The 16238-nt window shown below is 33.3% G+C and overlaps 1 protein-coding gene across 1 annotated transcript in view; it reads right to left on the reverse strand.

Moving 5' to 3' along the window:
- Positions 1-15318, reverse strand: part of Prkd3 (protein kinase D3) — a gene marked incomplete at its 5' end in the record, with an annotated part of 61713 nt that extends 46395 nt beyond the window's left edge. The window contains 1 exon segment of the mRNA XM_005390869.2: positions 14385-15318. Coding sequence (XP_005390926.1) covers positions 14385-14669 — 285 coding nt within the window.
- Between the last annotated feature and the right edge of the window lie 920 nt (positions 15319-16238).

Consider the following 16238-nt stretch of genomic DNA (forward strand, 5'->3'; position numbering starts at 1 on the left):
ACAGACATATGTACTTAAAAGACACTAAAAAAAAAAAGACAGTGAATATCAAAATGGTTTTCAATTTGATGCCAATGAAACCTTCCCAGTAGGTCTTTTAAAATCTACTGTTTCAAGTAGGTAAACCAGAAAGTAGTAAATGAGTGGCATGATACTCTTTGTTTAGGTTTCCTCCAGAATCCCCAAGAACCTTGAACTTAGTTAACAGGCACTTATTAAACAAAACTTGTCCAGTACTAAGCAGCTAATTTAAGAACTAACCATTCCTCCAAAATGTGTCTAATATTAAAGTTACTGTCAATTCTTGTCAAGTACTTAATTGAAGACTCTCAATGACTTTCTGTATAAAAATATAAAGCACTTTAGTCTATATAAGTCAGAACATTCAGCCAGGTGTGGTGGCAGCACCCTGGAGGTTGAGGCAGGAGGATCACCACATGTTTGAGGACAGTCTGGGATACACAGCAAGTTCAAGGCCAGCCTGAACTACATAGTGAGACCCTGTCTCAAAAAAACAAAAAACATTATTCAATATGTACTTGAATTTACTCTTATCTTTTGACATTTTCAACTCAGATTTCTCTGGATATGGCATACCAGAAGAGCTGCTTTAATACCTCCCTTTAACTAGATTTTTTTCTTTTGTTTTGTTATTAGTTAATTCAAACTTTCTGGGCCCTTCATTCTAGCCAAGGTTTTAATCTGCGTTTAAAACCAATTTTTTTCTTCTTCCAATTCAAGCCTCTAGATTAATAATGGCTGCCTGTCACTTTATTTTCCTAGATGAAAAATGTAGGGAAAGAACAGGATGTCACCACACCAATGTAACACAGCTGCAGTAGAAAGAGTGAAGTAGACAAAACATAGAATAACAATTGGTTTCTAGAAAACAAAAGACACAGCTGGAGTTTTCACTCTACTTTGGCAGAACCTGAAAATTATACCCAATCCATGTCTACAGAGACAATGTAGTCAGTCAGACAGACCTAAATCACTCCTAAATTAAGCTGCATATGCCACAGTCTTTAGATTGAAAATCATATAAACGGTCGAAACTAAAACTAAATGTTTAAAACCACCTAAAAGTAGATAGTCAGCTTTCGTCAAAATAATTTCAATTTTGCTAAATGCTATTATAACTTAAAATGAATTTCTTTCTGCCAATTTTTTTTCATTATTCCAATCCACTATGCTCCCTTACAAATTAATAGTAGCAATAGCATTATAAAAATATTTTCTAAGTCTTCTGGAAATATGAGACCAAGAAGGTGGAGACTGTAGTCATTATGCATGAGAAACTGTACAAAGCATCTGGCATAGGCTATCTTACTTAATTTCCTGAAAACTCCTAAATAAGTAATCCCTGTCCTTGGATAAAATAAACACCTACTTTTTAGTTTGTCATGTCAAGTACTAAAATCAAAAGGTAATGGCAAAGCGATGTTAAATGTTTGCAGGCTGGTACAAATGCTTTGGTATTTATTAGTTTTAAGACCTCTACAGGACCAATGATCTTTCCAGATTTAAATAAATTTTGAAACCGCAGGAATTACTACTTTTGACCAGTAATTATATGTCAGACATTGTATTAAGGGCTTTACATTTAATCACCATAATTTTGTTAATGGAGATAGGTATTATGATCCTAGCTTCAAAGAGGAGCAGATGTGAAGTGATTTAAAAAGGACCTATCATTACAAAACAAAATTGGTTTATTATAAGGAACAGTTAAAGCTTAATTTTTTTTTGACCAACTTTACACGCTTACATCTGGTAATCTGAACAACTACTTTGAAGATAACAATATGCAATACAACAACCACTGCTGATTTCTTATCATCTTGTTTTGAAATTCTGTATCGTTTTTATTCTCTTTAAAATAAAAAATGAATAAAAGATGTTGAATATAAAAATGTGAGTGAATAAAGATTTACTTACCTAGTCTGTCTCAATTACCAAAACTCTACTCAGATATTATACCTTGTCATCTCTTCCTTGAGTTTTTTTAATGCACTAATAACAAAGCCAATATACAGAATTTCAACATTTGGAATCCACGCATGAGTAATCACTGCAAAAGGGGCCAGGCTCTTTGGCTTATTCCCTCAGTACTGATTTGCTCACTTAATCTGACTTGTAAGTGGCCTCCCAGCTGCAGATTTGATCAGCACATTTGAACTTGGATCAATTTCAGTTTATATTTGTTACCTTCTAAGTTTGGCTGGTTCCAAGTACCACTAGTTCTTTTGAGTTTTATTAGTAAAAAGGCAGCCTTTTTAGTTTACAAACTTCTACATGGCAGATATCTTGTTTGTGTCAATTTTGCTTTATAAACTAATATAAAGAAACAGGAATCTGGGGATGAAGTTCAATGATAAAGTATGTGTTTGGCACGCATGAAACCCTGGGTTCAGTTCCCTGTGCCATTAAAACAAAACAAAAACAGGTGAAGAAAAATCAGTAAGAATCTTACATACAGGTTAAAACTTTATTCACTGTTTAACTCTATACATACTCATAAAAGAAACTGGACTATTCTTAAACAAAAATGCCCAAGCCAAATTAGGAATCTTATTGGAAAGAGCTCAAGCTATACTTCACATTTAAAAGATTTTACTCTACGAAATATTCACATTCTCTAATTTACTGCTATCCTACAATAGCAGTAACAGAAGCTTTACAGTTCTCCAAACTTCAGAAATTTTATTTCGGTACTGGGGATTGAATCTAGGGTCTTCATACTGAACTACACCCCTAGCCCATTTAAAAAGTTTTTTTATTTTGAGGCATGGTCTACTTCAATTGTCTCAGTTGGGCTTGACTTTACAATACTCCTGCCTCCTATAGTGCAGGATTACAGGCCTGTACCACCAGATCTGACTTTTAATTTGGGTTTTTAACCTCAGTGTTAACATTTTGGGCCAGTTAACTGTTGTGGGATTCTCCTATACATTATACCAGCCTCCTTGTTCATAAATACCAGTGCACTGCTGATCCTGAGTTGTGATAAATAAAAATGTCTCCAGACCCTGGGTCCAAACTTCAGTAGTGCAAAAACAAAAAATGAAACAAAACAAAACACGAAGGGCTGGGGATACGGCTCAGTGTTAGGGTGTTCATCTAGCATGTACAAGACCCTGGGATGACCCTTAGTACTTTAAAAAACACAACAAAACAAGGTTTACAGATGTTGCTAAATGACCCACCAGGGGTCAAAATCTTCCTGGTTGAGGACCATGAGTTTATTTTATACATTACAACTAGATATTGAGACTGTAGTATCTTCCAATAAAATAGTAAAAGGCCTAATTTACATTCTTATGTAGAATAAGGGAAAAGTTCAGTTGCGCCCTCAGGTTGTGAATATCAGAATTTCAGAACATTCTAGAAGAACTTGGCTTCACAATCCCAGGAAGACCACAAACTAAACAGCAGTCTAAATTAGTAGGAGCAGCTTGGTTACAACCAAGGCACTGACACAAGAAGCAGTGTTTATCGGTTCATTTCTTTCTCTTCTCAGCTGAAAAACTGTTTCATTAATGTGAGTAATTACCACCACAGACTATTTGTAGCATGTTTCTAGTATTAAGTGCAGGTAGAATGTGTCTTTTACCAAACGTTTGTTAAGAATAAGGCACTTCTAAGCCCAAGAGCTGAGTAAGACAGCACCAATCTCAATGTACATAAATGTTGGAAGGGTTTCAAAGTTTCAAAAAAAGGAAGCTAAGTTCTGGCTTATGCTAACAACAACAACAAAAGAAACCCCACCCTACTCCACCCTCGGGATGTGTAATGAAACTGGATGAAATTCAAAGAATGACTACTTTTGGTCATTTCCAAGTTTGTAGCGAAACTCAAATAGAAATGATTTGCTGGTTGAAGAGGTTTTTTTCTTACAATTAAAAAAACCCTCACCGTGTTTTATATTATCCTTGTTAAAACATAATCTAGTTTTTAATTTAAGCTTCAAATCATTATTTTCTCTTTCTGACATTTTGTCACATGTTCCCTGTCCAGGAATATTAATTTCATTCTTTACCCTAATTGAACATGATATTTAATCTGTATTTATTTTAAAACTACTATTTAAACATTTCCCTACATGCTTACCAGTTTATTTTTTGTGAAATATTTTTAAGTCATTCTACTAAATATTTAGATCACTTTTTCTTATCAATACTGAGTCATTTATAGAACCAAAATACTAACCTTATATATTTCTTGAGGCTTATTTGTGTTTACATTATTTTCATTTATATTACAATTTTGAATAGAACCTGTAAACTGTTATTTTCCCTGGTGTTTACCTTTATTGATATGAAAGTAAGATCTCATTGTTCAAAGTTTGACAGTTAATTTCATTTCATACTCATTTCTCTTTGATCTGAGTTTTTATATTTAACCTTTAATTTCTCTGAAATTTACCTTGGTGTCAAGGTGGAAATCTATGTTAGCACTCTTGACTGCTTAAAACTGACTTTCTAAACAGCATTTTTAGAAAAAGTATCTCCATCATCCTTTCTTTGACATATAACTAAAATTTATCATGGCCTAGTCTATTCTCAGTGAAGTGGTATATAATTTCAGTTATTGTGGCTGTTTTCTTTTCCTTGTTTTTCAGATTTTAAAATTAATGCTCCTGCTGGGCATGGTGGTACACGCACTCAGGAGGGAGGCTGAGGCAGGAGGATCACTGTGAGTTTGAGGCCAGCCTGGGCTACCAAGTGAGTTCAAGACCAGCTTGAATTGCATAGCGGAAAAAAGATCTTGCCACCTTTAGAAAAATCAGATAAATTTTAGAATCACACTGCCAGGGTAAAAAGATCCTCAGTAAGATCTTCAATGGAAAAAAAAAAAAAAATTTAGGAAATAAAAATTATGTAGTATCAGTCTCCTTTTTTGGAAACATAAGACAATCATTTTACAAATTCTTTTTAAAAATTTTAAACTTTAAAATTTTATTTATACTTGGTTCATCAATTTCTTGAGATAATTATCACTACTTTTAATCATTGTTTTCCTAAAGAACATAGTTATTATATATTTTTGGTTAGTTTTCCTGTCCCACTTGTGATACCAAAAGATCTTATATAATCTCATTTAACTATTCCTAGCCCTTTACAGTTGTTCTATAGACTTTCTGGCAGTTGAATTCTTGGAAATGGTATATGATGGACAAATAGCTCCATTTCATTAAATTACGTAACATCCTAAAGGCACAGAAACACAGAAAAGCATGCTTATTGACTGAACTGCTCAACAATAGTAACTAATTGTCTAAATTTAAAAATTATGAGATTCTAAAGTCACATAAAAGCAATCACCATTAATCTAAAACACATCATACCCTGAGGAATACAATATTCTAATAATCACAAGTTTTCACATGCAGCTCAAAAGATTAAGTAAACCATGTAACTGATATACCATTAACCTCTAATTTTCTACATCAATAAGAACATCGGTAGAGCTAATAGACAACTGTGAATAATTTACTTATACAGATCAAGAGGAATAAATTGTCTTCAAGACAGCAGGAAATAAATTTTGACATACATGTGTACTCCACAAAGCACAAAACCAAAAGTTAACATAAACTTAACTGGTAGTAGTTTTTAGTCATTTCTAGATCACCACTGACTAAGGTATTTTCAGCAGAGAAGGCTCTCAAAGCACAGTGGTTAGTATTTTTCTTTTTTAGTTTGGAACAACTAAGATCAGATTGATACGTAATATTATAGATAAACTAACATTTACTGTGTAATTACTATGTGCTAAGTACTGTGCTATTTTAGAAACATATTTAATTATATATCTATAAGTTCTCTCTCTGTCTCTTTCTCTCTTCCCCGCAAAACCCCAGAAGAGATGAATGCTAGTTTTAATCTCATTTTTCAGGTAAGAAACCAAGGTTACATGATCTAGGTAAGTGGTACAGACAAACCCCACCTTGACTGATAATCCATATTTTTAACTGCAACACCATATTGTTTCTTATTGATTTCTTCATACACAAAGAAATATTTACTGAAAACTTACTGTGGCCATATCTGGTTTCACAAAGCTTGGCTTCATAATATATGCAATTATATAAAGAGACAATTATAATTTGTACAGTGAATGTTAAAAATATAATGGTGTGGATTGCATGTGTACAGAAAAAGATTTGCTCCAAGTCTAAGCAGAGGATAAGACAGAGAGAGTATTCAAAGCAAACGAACAATGAGCACAATACACCTAGTTAATGAAACAGCATGTGTTATGTTGCAGCTGAAGAAAGGAATGTGGATCACAGATATGCTTTGGGAATCATCAGTATATTCTGTAAGTAATCTTTCAATAATACCTTACATAAGCAATCACTATTTCTTTTACCTGCACTACAAATGTTTGTCCAGGGGAACAAGAGGAGCAGACATCACCATAAAGTTCTTGCATAACTCAATCTGGCTCACATAAAATTTACAACACTCCTAGAAAGCAAAAATCACAAAAATTTATTCATTTGACCATGAAAAAGCATCGATAAGTGCACCGAGAGGTTTCTGCTTTCTTACTGACTCCTAAGGATGTCAAACTTTTCTTGTTTTATCCACGGGTGAGATTTATTTTGTCAGGTAATGTATCATAGTTGATAATAGCAAAAGCAAGAAGTGCAGTTTAAAACATGTTTTCATAATACCTCAACAAGCAGTAATTCTCTTTAAGTCATTTTATGATCTTATACCTTTTGTTAAGGGCATATCATGATTACTTTATATTATAGTAAATAATAATCTGATATTCACTCGTCTTTTCTGGAGCATCATCATTATGGGCTGGAAATGTGTCTTTCATCTTGGGAGCCTAGCACTGTGATTGAACAAAATAAGTGCACTGTAAATATTTGTTCAATTGCAGCAAAGCCATAGCACATAAAGGCAACTAGGGAAGGGATAATTTTATCGTATTATTTAGCTCTCTACCAAAAGGGAAATTAGTAACAATTCTTTTCTATCTAAAATCAACTATCTTATTAATTTATAATCAGACAGGGACCTCACTAAATTCTTGAATTACAAGATTAAAATTTACATTTTCAATATGTGGAAAATGACATGGGAAGCTCATATAACAGAACGTTATTATACACATTTTTGAAAAAAACAATCTTCAGATTATTATTTATCTGGTCCTTAAGCTTCTCAAATTCCATTAGACTAAAGGTTTTAAACTTTGGCTGAGTTAAGTAAGTTTTATTGAAGCGTGAGTTATAGAGTTATTAGCCATAAACAGAAATACACATAAAATAATGTGTTTCTTGAACTGACAAATACTATAAACAAAGGCCTGCAGGAATCTAACTCTGTTCAACTAAGAGCAATGGTTCAGTATTTGCTAATTCAGTGTTTGCAGTGACTATACAGAACATGACTACTATGAATAATGAGAACTGAAGGTAGGTAGGAATAAAATATAATAACAGCACTGACAATAAGAGAAAAAAATTAGAAATATATTGCAGTGTATAGACTTCACCACACATAAGGTGGTGCAGTTTGAAGATAGTCTCGGATGTTAAAGATGCAGAGTACATAAACCAGAATAGGGATTTGCAAACATTATCTGTAAAATGCCAGAATTAATGTTTTAGGCTTGGTGGGCCTTCTACAAAATTCTGCTATTGTAAAATAAAGGTAGTCACAGATAATATATAATGAATGAGCATGCTATGTTCTCATACAACTATTTACCAGAACAGACAGGGGGACACATCTGGCTAAGGAATGTAGGCTGCTGACCCTTATACACAGCAACTGCTAAAAGAAATTATAGAGATAAAGAACTGCAGTGGAAATAAAAGGAATTATGTCAAAAAAAGGAAGGAGAAAAGCCCTTGCTCCAACGAAGCAAATAGCAAACAGCAAATTTTGTAACAGATATGCTCCTCCTTGCAATGACACTGGGTGTGTAGCTCAATGGCAGAGTGCATGCTTAACATGTGGCAAAGCCCTGGGTTCAATCTACAGGATGAAAGAAAGGGAAAAAAGGGAAAAGAAATAGGAAATGAAAACAGGAGAAAAAAAGAGGGAAAGAAGGAGGGAAAGAAGGAGAGAAGGAAGAAAGGAAGGAGTGTGTTGAAAGATGTCTGCACTACCATGTTCACTGCAGCGCTATTGACAATAGCCAAGTTATGGAATCAATCTAAGTGCTTTCAATGAATGAAAGGTTAATGCCAATGCAGTATGTGTATATGCACATGGAGTATTACTTAGTCTTACAAAAGGAAGAAATATTATCATTTGCAACAACATGAATAAAACTGGAGAACATTACGCTAAGTAAAATAAGCTAAACAGAAAAATACTACATGTTCTCATTTATATGCAGAATCTAAAACAAGTGAATTCGAAGAGGCAGAAAGTAAAATTGGTGGATAGTTGATTATCAAATGCTAGAGGGTGGAGGAAATGGGGAAGATGCCAGTCAAAGAGTACATAGCTTCATTAGACAAGAGGAGTAAGTTTGATTTTTTTTAGGTCTATTGAAGAATGCGGTGACTATATATAAATATTGCTAGCAGCTGAGTGCTATATAATTCACAACTGCTATGAGTAAATTTTAAATGTTCTCATCACAAAAATATATCTGAGAAGTGGGATACATTAGCTTGATATAATCATTCTATATTGTATTATAAATCACAACATCACTTTATCCTGTGTAAGTGCATAAAATTTGTCAATATACAGTGATAAAAAAGAGATATGAAGAACTTTTACACTCAATAATAAGACAATTTGTACAGACCTCCCCAGAGAAAACATGAATGGCACACTCATGCAAACATGTATTATTAATCATTAAGGAAATGCAAATAAAAATCAGAAAGATGTTTTACTACACCCCAATCAGACTGGGTAAATTAAAAAGACTGACAAAACTAAGGGTTGGCAAGAATGTGGAGCTGATAAGGAAAAGGTACACTACACTTATTTCAGAAAAGTTTGTTAATATCATATGAATATACATCTATCATATGACCCAGCCATTTTACTAAGTACCCAAGAGAAATGCAAACATTTTAAAATAAACTTATAAGGGAATGTTGACAGAAACTTTATGCATAACAGATCATGTAAGAAACAACTTGAATAGTGGTCAAATAATAAATGAAGGAACTGTGCTAAGTCCATAAAATTGGCTAGCTCAGCATTAAAAAGGAACTGCTGAAACACAAATACATGAATGAATTCCAAAAAATACTGTGCTAGGTGAAAAAACACCAAAAGACCACATACTGTATGATCTCATTTATGTGAAAATTTGTAAGTGAGATGATACTGAAAGAATGCAGAGTAGTAGTTGCTCAGGGTCAGGAGTGAAGGGAACAAACTGCAAAAGTGCAACAGAGATTTACAGGGTAAAGGAAATGCTTTATAATCTGAATCAGCAGTGATCACACAACTGTATATAGTATACAGTTGTTAAAACACATCATACTCATGAACTTAAATTGTCTGATTTTATAACAGTTAAACTGTATCTCAAATATGAATTTTAAAATATAAAGAACTTATAAAACTAGAACTGAAGGGAGAAAAAACCAAAATGTATATATACATGGCATATTTTCAGTGTAAAGAACCAGAAAATAAATCAACATAAAAATCTAATCTTACCCAATAAAATAATATATAAATCTAATAACCATTCATAATAGCCATTCATTTTAGGTGACTGGGGTGTCTTAAAAATATTTAAATATTATTTTTGTATATGTAATACATGCACATATGTATGTCAGTATGTATACATATAATATACAATATAACAGAGTCTGCACTATTCTGTTTTCTGTTGTTATCTGTATATAGCGAGCAGCTTTATACTCACCAAAAAAAATCTTTTTGGGCAGAGCTAGGGAAGGGATAGCTACAAAGTACTTCAAATAATCTCACAATTTCTACCTTAGCTCAATGAAATGGTACTTTAATAAAGCTTACAAACTTACAAACTACATGTTCTAATATCTGAGATCACACATTTTTATCTCTCATGGCTGAGGTTAATTACTACTAATATTCTGGTAACACTGGGAAAGCAAAAATGTGGAACAAACATGTAATCTACATCTGGTATTATGATTAATGGATTAAAAATATATTTTCACAAATTTTAAATATCATTACAATGAAATTTATAATTCAGGTAGTCATGCTACCCTAACTGAAAAGTAATGTAGGCCTTTAGGCTTATTTTAGTGTTAATGGTCTCTTTTCAGGTCCTCTAAACTGAAGATCTTTTCATCATTTCTTAACCTTTTTTGTTAACAAAAGACCTGGGATGGTCAGTCTTTTTTGGAAGAGGGGATTCTTTCTGAAGAATAATGACTATACTCTAAGAGTCAAGGACAGCAAAAAGATCCCAGTGTGTATCCCTGTGCAAAATCTTAAGTGAAAGAATACTCTTTTAACTCTCCTAAACATTTTCAGAACACAGGAGCTCTGTCTTATTAAAGCTTGATAAAAATAAATTCCATTCTCTCCACCAGAAAAACCTTACTTTTCTTTCTAGATTTTCTGTGTTGGCCACCAGCACTGCCACACTTCAATAACTCTAAATGACCATCCTTCACCCTTTTCTCTTTATTAATATTCAATAGAATAAATTCAATAGAATAAATTCAATAGAATATTGAATATTCAATAGAATGTCAAGTATTACCAAAGGTATTTTTTTGCTAACCTTCAAATATGCTTTCATTTTCCAAAATTCTCAATTCAAGTCATCATTACAATGGCCTCTTACCTGGTCTTTCTACTTCATGTGCTCGCTTCGGCAGCACATATACCTGGTCTTTCTACTTCATCTCACACTCAGCTTGCATATTTAAGCTTTCCAGAACAGACACGACCATCTCACTTTGCTGTAACAAAGACCTTAATTAAACCTCTACTCTTAGAAGAATCAAGTGTGAAATTTTTCATTGCCATGAGGAAGGCAACATGGTACAGACAGAATAGTGTAAAGGTCTTTGAGCTGATCGACCTGTGTTTAAAATTTGACTTCGCAAGTAATTTAAATGTCTTTGAAACTCCAATTTCCTTTCACTGAATAGAGACCACCCACACACTCAAAATTCAGTATGGTCTATGGAGAAAGAAGCATCAACATCACCAGGTAACATGTTAGAAATGCATACCCACAGAAACCTGATTCAAAGTGTTTATAGCATTCCCAGGTGATTAAAGTTTGAGATTTACCACAGACTGTTGCATGAATTAAACTGAATGTTATGAAGTTCCTGGCATGGAGGAGGTAGTCAATAAGTGTTACCAGTTATCCTATTTTCTTTTCCCCTTTCCAAATCTTTGCTCATCCTGGATCCTTTTGCCTGTAATGTATTTCTCACCTCCCAAATTATTGAAATTTTGTTCATGCTTAAGTATGAGGTTTAATGTTACTGTCTGTGTGAAGCCTTCTACATTCTTCATTAACCTGAGAAAAACTTTTTTTTCACTTGCTAATTTTCATGTTTTATGCTGGTGAACATGTTTCTCTTGCTATATTATAGGGTTTTAAAAGCAGGGTCACTGTATGATTACTCTATTTCCTAGAATTTAATCAGTGCCATATGTTTTTTTTTTTTTTTTTTGGTTTTTTTTCCGGTACTGGGAACCGAACTCACTACCTTGCGCTTGCCAGGCAGGCGCTTTGCCGCTGAGCTAAATCCCCAGCCCCAGTGCCATATGTTTTGAAGATTCTTGATAATTAAGTTTACTAAGAACAGAAAAAAAAAAAGAGCAGGTACATCTATGACATCAAACTCTCAAATTACATATAAAATTGTTAGGTGCTTGTGTACCTTCTAGAATTTTAAATGTCAGTTCTTATGAAGAATCATTTAATTGAGTTTATTATAGCAGGGTTCACAACACATAGGCAATTAGCTTCGTGAAAACCATATTGTGTGGTTAGTGAATATACTGTATGCTTAATTGGAAGGCATGTTACAAATGTGCAGTGTTTGATAATAGAAAGACAATATAGTTAGTTGGAACACTTTAAAACATGAACTCTGAATTCTTCCTGTTAAATACTTTGGAAAATTACTTAATCTCTATGTGCTTCAGTTTCCTTATATGACTGTACTCATGACCAGTGAGGCTGTGAAGAATGAAGTATGTGTAAAGTGGTGAGAACAGAATCAAGTATACAATAACCACTCAATATATGATAGCTATTATTATTAATGCGAACTATCTTCATTATTTTGAAAATCTGGAGCATTCACTAATGAGGAAATCACCACCTCTATTAACTTCAAAGATATGACTCCTCCTTCACATGGCACCAAAATTATGATTTCTTAAACAATACTTTTCTTGAGAGATTCAAAGTAACTTTTCAAGTATCACTCAACTAATTATTTCAGAGTCCTGGGAGTTAATCTGGGATCATACATGTATAGGTAAGGAAAGTGGATAATGAGCGAGCAAGCTGTCTAAGACAAGAAAGAAGGTAAAAGGAAAAGAACTTCTGATATAGTTTTTCCATCTTCCAGATGAGTTAATTCATGAAGGCATTCTGTAAAATTCCAGAATCTAATCTGTCCCCTTAAGATTTCCTTCCAGTTAGAACCTGAAAAGGTCATCAACCTCTTTAGACTCCTTTTTCACTTTTCTGCCTCTAGCAGTGAGGGGTCAAATTAAGATTAAATGATTTGGAATTTCACATCGAGAATTATATACTAGAAATCATCAGAACTCAATGATATGACAGATCTGCAAACTGTGATTCAGAGAATTAAAATTGCTTAGCTGAAGTCAACACCAAATAATATAGCTAATTCTACAATCCTGTGGTGGCGGGGAATCAGTGTGCATCTACATAAAAAGTAAATGACTTAGCTGAAGTAAATAAGCAGGTAAAGTTAATTAGCAATATAGCATTTATGAAATTATGTAACATTTTAAAACATGTTATACATGATAAATACAATTTTCTTGTCAATTAATAAACAGAAGTAAGCCAGGCATGGTGGCATATGCCTGAAATCCCAGCACTTGGGAGGGTGAGGCAGAAGGATCACCATGAGTTTGAGGCCCGCCTGGGCTACTTATATAAGTAAGTTCAAGGCCAGCCTATACCACACAGCGAGACTCTATCTCAAAAACCAAAAATAACAACAATAACTAAAACCAAAACAACAGAAGTAAATTTAAAATTTCAAAGACTGAAAATAAAAGATTCATCGAAATACTGGTTAAGAGTTTCTAAGACTTCAAATAAAAAGGTGTAACATTTAAGTCACATATCATATTTAAGTTTAAATATGACCTTCAAATAAAAAGTTACAACCTACTCGCAAAAGTATAAAAAACCTCTGTAATGCGTAATGAAAGGGAACCTTAAACCACAGATACTAAAAGATGGTTCTTTTTTTTTTTTTTTTTTTGGTACCAGGAATCAAGCTCGGACCTTGCACTTGCCAGGCAGGTGCTGTGCCACTGAGCTATATCCCTCGCCCTAAAAGATGGTTCTATGGACCCACAAAAGTAGTTGTTTTTATTTTAGGGATCATTAACATAAAGAAGTCACTTTTCAGATTTGCTTGAAGCAAATCTGAAACATGCTTGGTCCATTAAAAATAAAATATAACCAATTCATATAACCCATATAAATAGTTCACAGTAAATAAAAAATATACTACCTTATCCACCAAATCAACATTAAAGACATTTAGCTTAAATAACTTAAAAACTAGCATGATGTAGAGTAGAAGATGAACAGATAAGAAACAAAATAAAACCATTCTGAATTTTCAAATACTGTCATACTTTCCAAATTGATTTACCTATTTTTTTTGGAAGACAGTGTGCTCCTATATTAACATGGTAATTTAAGTAGATTCTGAACATCCTCTCTGAAAAATAATCAGAACCTCAATGGAAAGGAATCTAAAAAGAAGGCAAAACACAGAGCACTTAGAAGCACAAGGTATGGAGCTGGGCTACTGCTGTGTCCCAATGTTTTGGTAAGACTTCTCTCAGTGTCTTGTGTTCTTCTACCTCCTGAATTTTCTCTAAAAACAATTTAAGATTTTTTTTATACCCCCTTGATTTTACAGATTCTTCTGTTTTTAAGAGACAAACAGTGGTATTTTAATGCTGGGATAAGTAATATTTTCAACCTAGAATACACTGTAGGTTCCAATTAGATTCTGAAATTTCAGATTTTTGAGTGACAATCTATTCAAATGCTTTCGAACATGCTCATAATCAGGACATGAATTACCAATGGATCCATATGTTAACGCACTTTCAACATGTATAATTTATACGGAAGCATTAGAAACTATTAAATAGAAAAACTATTGATATAAATAGCTTACACAGTACCTTTTGATAAACAATGGAGCACACAAGATCCTTGACAGCAGATAAAGACAGTTCCTGGGCTTCAATGGTAACACTCTCCCGTGTGAGGCCAATCTGCAGTAGAAATGAAACTGTATGCACAGAGCCTCTGGAGTTGTTGAGGGACGGTGCGCTGAAGCTGCCATTAGATAGTCGGGCAGAGAATCCTGTCTTAGGACTTGAACATGGAGAAGTTGGAAGCACAGCAGGAATCGTTCCAGGTAATACAGACTTCTGGGCTGATGGAGGGGAATTATTTGCAGACATCTGCCTTTCTTTAATCTTTAAAAATAGTTGTCAATTCTTTTTAAATGGTTATATAGAGATTTTCAAAATAAGAGCAGCTCAAAAGTGACTGTACTTTTGGATTTAGATGAAAGTTGATTTATTTCCTCTAGTAAGCCACTCATTCCAATGATAACAAATTCTGTCCCTGTGGTTTGAGTGAATGAGAGGTCCTACTTCTTTTAGTGAGTCCCATCAAAAGAGTCTTGTCTTTAGGACCAAAACCAGGAATCTGTGAAGGATTTCACATCATTGACTTATCTTCATGAAAATAATAGTTGACATTGCTTATTTACTATACTAATATCTTCATCTATTTTCTTTTAAGCCTGTTTTTGTCTCTCAAATTTCATTTCAGAAAACAAAGTTCTTTTCCTCTCAAGATGAAATCTTCCTGGGTGAAAAACAGCATTTGGCTTTAATCTATTCAATATTTATTCTTTGGTTCAACGATTTGATGGAATACCTTAATATCTACTACTTAAATCAGCCTCTCAAATGTCCTCATTTTCATTTTGGGGGTGAAATTTTTCTATGATGAGATAAAAAGCTTTTACAAATAGTACAAGCATATTTCATTTGATGAATGGGTCCATCAAGAAAGGTTGATGCTTTGTGAAATGCTGTCAGCCTAGAAGGAATTTTCAAAAAGGCTTTTAATACTTTACATTCACTTGACAATTTAAAAATACAAGAATCCCTACAGCTTTTAAATGATAATTTTTGGTTATATATTCATATTTCACTAATATATCCTAATAGGTAGCCATTTTTCAATCAACTTTTTTATGACAGATAATAATAATTTCATACAGAGCCTCCTGCTTCAAAAAATATTCCTGGTATTACTTAGTAACTTGTAAAACTTGAACAAAATTTAAGTTAATGAAGCATAAACATTTTTATTACATATTATACAACTAAATTATGACAAAAATAGAGAAAACAGAAGGAACAAAAAAGTAAAACTGTCATCATCACAGATATAAAATATGTACCATCCAGCCATATAAAATTTGTATAATATAGCAAAGAGTACTTCTTAAAATATATACCAAAAGTCTAATTCTACCAAAATATGACTTCTGACTTGCTTTATTAAAAAAATCCTTTGAGAAAGCTAAGGAAGCAGGAGGGCCAGACCATTGGTTATGTAGCCAATAAAAAAAGTATGAAAGTAGACCTATTTATGATACGAACTTGCAAGTGACCTCATCGTAAGGGATCTCTAGCAGCAGGAAAGAGGACACTATCAATAGTGAAAGCACAATTCAAAAAGAAAAGGGTATGAAAGTATGACCCTAGATGGCTAAGTGAAATGACTTACAAGAGATGGATCCTTTTAAATGTTATCTATGTACCTATAAAGAACGCCAAGGATGAAAAAGTGAAACATTCTGTATGACTGTTAAGTGACTCTCTGAAAAGAAGTTAATGGGGCTAAATTAAGATGAGTATGACAAAAGAGCAAAAAATAAAAATACAGTGGTATTAAAAACGAGAAAAGGTAGAAAAACTGTTTAACGATAAAAGCATTTAGAGTTATTTTCA

The sequence above is a fragment of the Chinchilla lanigera genome, unplaced genomic scaffold, assembly GCF_000276665.1.
Source record: "Chinchilla lanigera isolate Chin_1 unplaced genomic scaffold, ChiLan1.0 scaffold00040, whole genome shotgun sequence".
In the NCBI taxonomy this organism is placed as follows: Eukaryota; Metazoa; Chordata; class Mammalia; order Rodentia; family Chinchillidae; genus Chinchilla; species Chinchilla lanigera.